At 34.6% G+C, this 5986-nt stretch overlaps 1 protein-coding gene across 1 annotated transcript; it reads left to right on the top strand.

Moving 5' to 3' along the window:
• Nucleotides 1–494: 494 nt before the first annotated feature.
• LOC104090868 (universal stress protein PHOS32) lies at nt 495–5167 on the top strand. Its single transcript, XM_009596064.4, has 5 exons — nt 495–799; nt 942–1021; nt 4240–4358; nt 4635–4711; nt 4834–5167. The coding sequence occupies exons 1-5, from the start codon at nt 568–570 to the stop codon at nt 4857–4859; spliced, it is 534 nt and encodes a 177-aa protein (XP_009594359.1). The 5' UTR covers nt 495–567; the 3' UTR covers nt 4860–5167.
• The last annotated feature ends 819 nt before the right edge of the window (nt 5168–5986 follow it).

Genomic DNA, 5986 nt, shown 5'->3' with positions numbered 1-5986 from the left:
TTTATGTCCAAATTTAGGGTGTGGGGGGTGGGGGTGGGTGGTGTAGAAAAATAAAAAAACAAATATTTGAAATTACAATTTTTTTTTTTTGTGGGGTGAGGTGGGGTGGGGTAGTAGGGTGGGTGGTGACAGAAAAAAAACCTTTTTGGAGGAGGGCATGGGGTGGGATTAGGTGGGTGGGTGTGGGGGTGTGGGGTGAGAGTATGGAATAAGGTGGGGAAGCTTGAGAAGTAATTTTGAAAAATATTTTCTCTTTTTTTGATAAAGAAAATATTTTCTTCCAATCAAAAAAAAATAAGTTGATAAAGAAAGTATTTTTTAAAATATTTAAGCCAATCAAACAAATTTGAAAAATATTTTGTCTATAAATCTTAAGATTAATAAGATATGCTAAACATCATGAAAAGTAGTCAGAGCCATCATGAAAAGCTTTGACCTTCCACGTTCAACACGCGTAATTCAAAATTGGCTGCCCGCTTTTCATTCACCACCGTTCTATTTATCAAAAACTTTCTCTACACAACTATACCCTGTACGCTATCAAGACGGGTAACCGAAGAAACAATAATGGAAACACTAATGGAGGAAGAAGAGTACAACTGGAGAGAAGTGAAGCTTCCATCGCTCATACCAGTGGTGGCGCCGCCTGAATTGGAGAGAGAAACAGGAGAGAGGCGCCGTGGACGTGATATTGTCATCGCTATTGATCACGGTCCTAACAGCAAGCACGCTTTTGATTGGGCTGTCACTCATATTTGCCGTCTCGCTGATACCATTCATCTTGTCCACGCCGTCTCCAGTTAATTTGCTTTTCTTTTTCTTTTTGGAACCAAAAGAGCAATAGTAATGGGTGTTTGTTATTATTGTCCTTTAATTTGTTTCTAAAAATTGTCCTTTAATTTGTTTCTAAAAACTCGACAAATTTATATGATTTCTTTTAGGTTTGAGAAATGAGATTGTCTATGAAGCTACACAGGCCCTCATGGAGAAGCTTGCCATCGAGGCTTTCGAGGTTGCTATGGTCAGTGTTTCTCTTTCCTTTTGCTCCTCGTGCTTCCTTCTTGTTTGATTTTCTTCCCTTCAAAAGAATTGTTGTTAATTGCTACTCTCTATTTATGTGGTATTTTTTTTTTTAGTCGGTCCCAAAATCAATTACATGTTTTTATATGTAGTAACAATTCAACTTTAAATTTTACTTTATATCCTTAATAAGATGATTTCTAGTCCCGTAAGTTTGTTTTAGAGCACAAGTTTCAAAACTTTTTTTTTATTTCTTAACTTCCGCTGCTTAGTCAAATACTGTCATATAAATTGGGACATAAGGAGTACTTGGATTGCTCTTTTGGTTCCAAAAATAATGATGTTCAGAGGAAATTCCTACTCCTACATATCAATTTCTTACATAATATATCCCATTTTCTGTATGATATTTGACTGAGCACGATGTTTAAAACTTGTAATCTTGAAAGGAGCCATATGGTTATAAACATCTCACCACGGATAAAACGAGGAGTTTAAAATTAATTGTTTCTAAATTTGGAGGAGGGAATATTTAGAAACTATTCAAACAGTACATGTTACAATTTTCTGTTATTTAAATATTTAAAGGATGTTTGACTTTCCAAGGAATAATATATGGGGCAGTACAATTTTTTCCATGCATGTCATTTGTGTGTCATCCATCCTTAAAGATAAGTTGCACGGGTGTTCGTAGTTGTCTTTCCTTCTGATACTGAAATGGCACTTCTTGTGACTCTTCACTCCTAGATCGGATTTCTCTTAAATAATGAAGGCAATCTTGATGAATATTGTTGAACTCTGATGTATAGAAGATCTATTTTTGGATAAACGATGTTCTTACTCTTCTCTCTTTATCACCAAGATGTGTGCTGATCTCCGAGCCGATAGGCGGACTATTTTTCTTTTGATAATTTGTACTTTTGATAGCATAATAATGAGGTTTCGGATAACTTTTTCGATTTTGAGATTGCATGAAGAATATAGGGAAATGCATATACACTTTTGGGTCAACTCTAAAAGTTAAGTTGGGCATTTTTTAGGTAAAAGAAGATCCTTTTAATTTCCCTCCTTGCAACAAAGCCTCAAGCTTTAGAACCAATTTGACATATAATGGAGTTCTCTTAGTGTTCAATTGAGGATTCTGTGTCTGTTCCTAAAGATGTAATTGGATGAAAGAAGAGTTCATCGGAGAACGTCGAAGTTCCGTGAATAAGATATCATTGCATGAAGGAAGTTTGCATGAATGACAATGACAGATGGATCTCGCATTTGTTTCATTTAAACTTGATACTGTGAATACTTGCCTGAACAATATCATGGTCCAATAATGAGTGTATCTGACTTGAATGGACCATGAATGAAAGTGAATGTGAGAATGTGGTGGGAGCTTCAGCGAAGGTTTAATTTTTGAAATCAGAAGGCAAAGCTATGAGTTGATGCTGGAACAACTAGTGCACGTGCCTAACCCGTTGCTCATTTTTGTGATTTATTATTCCTAAAATTCCAAATTGGAGTGCTGTCCTGGAATATGAGTAGCAGCTCTGAGATCCCATGTTTGACATTTCCAAGAATGTGGTTCAAATTTCTTCTGCACCATAGTAAAATTGCGTCTGAGCATGCACTTAATTATATGTCTTGACATTTTCTAGAATGTGTTGGTAGTTTGTTCTGCTATTTTATTCCTTTACAATACATATTATCAACCCGTGACTCATTTATCCATCATTGTTGACTGATGCTAGAAGTTAAGCTCATTGTTGGGGCAAGCTATAACTAAAATTTTAGTATCATGATTCCTACTAGTTGTTTCCAGATATAAATATACTCAGAATTTGAGAAGTCATTCAAATATATAGAATATAAGCTTTTATTTCCCTTCTTTTTTGTGTCTAAGACAGTGGCGGACGCACCTGATGGCTGAACCCGCTTCGTCAAAAAATATTACTGTGTATATGTATAAATCACGATTAAAGCTGCGTAAATTATGTATAAATATTTTATTTGAACCCACTTGACAACTACTATTTTACGACTAAAGTTATGTACTTCTAAGATTGAACCCGCTTGCACAAAATCCTAGGTCCGCCACTGGTTTAAGAACCCTGCTTTGAGGATATCAAAAGATGTTCTCATTGAATATGGTTCATGAAGTGGCGAGATGGTTTGAGTGACAACTTCCATGATTGAGAGATTGTTACCTGACGAACATATTATATAACTAAGTGAAATTGAATTTCCAGGGTGATGAGTGCTTACCAATCGTTAGTTTTCCTTATTCTGGATAGAATAAAGTAATGCAAGGTCAGTTAGTTGTAATATGCATAATCTGTTTGACTTGATGGGTTTTCTCATAGTCATACCTTAATGGTTGTGGAATTAGTATACACTCTAAATTAGAAGGAGAAAGCATGTCACTATAGTTGGTGTGGATCTTTCCTCTTATCCTTCTCTTTGGGCTTTAGCAGAGTCTTAAGTTGTGAATAGGAGGCATAATCCAGATGAATTTAGAGTTACAATTGATCTGTTTGTGAGCATGCTAATCATTGCGATTCAGAAGTCCAGAAACCATGAGCCGTGATCCTTAGATGCTTGTTTCGAGAAATGGTTTAATTTTGTTTCTTTTTTTTTTGGCCACCTTAGGATTTTCAGAAATTTCTGTAGGTTTTGCAAGAGTTGTGTATATATCTTTGGTTTTCACTAACTGCAGAACTTGCAAATCCTTCACCCATTACTTCTTTCAATTGACTTCTTTGCTTTGTCCAGTCTTACCATTCTTATTCAATTTTGTGTGCTTTCTACTACAGTATCATCAAGGGCTTTCTCTCCATTTTCTATCGATATTTTTCTAAACATCAAGAAGCATGTGAAAGTTTTAGTTGCTAGCACCTTTTTCTATTTATATTCTTCTAATCATCAGGAAGCATGTACAAATATATTGATTTGTATGTTGCACTGAATTAGTGCAACACTTGTGTGCTTTGTTCTGCATTTGAAATCTCTCTCACAGAGATTACGTAATACTTCTTCCATGGTAAAAGCCTTTAACATTCAATTAATATGTCTTTTATTGAAGGGAAAGATGTAATATTGGATAATTATTATTGTTAGTAGAATTGGACATGGGAAGATGCAAACCAAAAATCTATTTCTGTCATATAATATCTGAGGTTTGGTTTCATAATGAACTGTCAATAAATGCCTCCATCTATGTTGAGATAGGTGAAGACAGTGGCTAGGATTGTGGAAGGAGATGCTGGAAAGGTAATATGCAAGGAAGCAGAAAGGTTGAAGCCTGCAGCGGTGGTTATGGGAACCAGGGGACGTAGTTTAATCAAAAGGTATCACTCTCTCAGTGGCAAATGTAGCTGATTAGCTTCGGTAGTATTTTCGACATGGAACATGAATATGTATGTGAAAAACATCAAAAACAAATATTATATTATGAACCTATAATTCCAAAAGTATAATAAGTTGGGTGCTAAGAATTTTAAAGGCGGAGCCCATCAAAGTTCAAATCTTGGATCGGCCTTTCGCTCTCTCTCAAATACAATAAGTTCAGTTCTAAGAATATTATGAATGCTTCTGACTTTTTTTTGTTTGTTTGATTTTTTCAGTGTACTTCAAGGAAGTGTCGGTGAGCATTGCTTTCACCATTGTAAAACAGCCCCAATCATAATAGTTCCTGGAAAAGGTACTTTGTCCAAGAATTGTATTCTCTAGCTTTGCTTCACTTGTTTTGTTTTTCTAAATTTTTACTTTGGGGTGATTGCGATAGTTGCAAAAATCTGAAGAAAATCTAATTTTGTTAAGCAGAAGCAGGGGAAGAATCTGTAATTTAATGGAACTTGCCAAGTTTGAGTACTGCTGATGATCATGCAGTATGGCAGCAGCTTTGTTTGCTATTGACAGGATCGTTGACAGCTTTGCTATTATTGATGTAAATTTGTGTTTTCTGGCGTATTCTGGATCTACTTTGTGTATTTCAGTATTCATGATTTGTTTGTTCAACTACCGATATGTTGTTAATATGATTAAGAATTCAGCACATTTATTGTTACGACTGTCACGTCCCTTTTTTGAGATTGTAAAAGGAAGAGAGTATTTCCAATTTAAGTAATATAATTTGAAAAGGGATTGATTTATTTTATTTAAGGAGTTGGAGTAATTTGATTACGGTGTTCCAAGTCACCAAATTTATTAAAATCCCAATTCAAGGAAGTTTCTACTCTGAACTATGTTCCGCAAAATATAGAAGATCGGGTAAGAAATTATGTTAACCAGGGAGGTGTGGGTGTTCCCTGATTTTGTGGTTTTAACATGGTTGCTTTAGCAAATTATGGCATAAATTATTCGAGTTATTATACTTGACTTAAATTATTCGGGTTATTATATATTTTAGGATTTATGTGCATTTGCTTTCAAACCGCTTTTAATTATTTGATTATTGAATTATGAGAATTATCTTTATGTGCATTTGCTTTCAAAACGCTTTTAATTGTTTGATTATTGAATTATGAGAATTATCTTGAACAAGTTACGTTGTCGTGCACTTGTTGTTTATGTGTGTCGAAAAATATATCACGCGTACGTAGTCATGATTTAAAAATATATTTATTATCATTATTTGAAGTTATAGATCAATTTTGGGATTAAATATCATAGTTGTGTCACGGACACCGCACCCACAACAGTGACAATCATTTATTCAATGCCTGCTAGCGTTTATAGTGTTCAATCCCTAAGTTTGAGGCTATTGTGAGGTCATAATTATGGAAATTTATTATAGGTAATGTATATAATTTTGACAACTAAAGATTAATTAATTTACAAACTTCTAATGAGGAAATAAGACTGCCGCTTTCAATTTGTTCGCACTTTTTAGAAAGAAAACTATCAGGTGTTAGTTCACAGCTTATTAATTACTATTGCTTTGCAAACGTTTGACAGAATCATAATTTTATCAGGT

Source organism: Nicotiana tomentosiformis, chromosome 3 (genome assembly GCF_000390325.3).
Source record: "Nicotiana tomentosiformis chromosome 3, ASM39032v3, whole genome shotgun sequence".
In the NCBI taxonomy this organism is placed as follows: domain Eukaryota; kingdom Viridiplantae; phylum Streptophyta; class Magnoliopsida; order Solanales; family Solanaceae; genus Nicotiana; species Nicotiana tomentosiformis.
Note: the sequence above shows the minus strand (reverse complement) of the source record. Positions and strands in the feature narration are given on the sequence as shown.

What these genes read in the sequence shown, in the direction of transcription:
- LOC104090868 (XM_009596064.4), top strand. Translation starts at nt 568, where the DNA reads ATGGAAACACTAATGGAGGAAGAAGAGTACAACTGGAGAGAAGTGAAG. An exon ending in AGGCTTTCGAGGTTGCTATG is followed by an intron (nt 1,022 to 4,239) that starts GTCAGTGTTTCT and finishes ATGTTGAGATAG; the next exon opens with GTGAAGACAGTGGCTAGGAT. An exon ending in CATAATAGTTCCTGGAAAAG is followed by an intron (nt 4,712 to 4,833) that starts GTACTTTGTCCA and finishes TTTGTTAAGCAG; the next exon opens with AAGCAGGGGAAGAATCTGTA.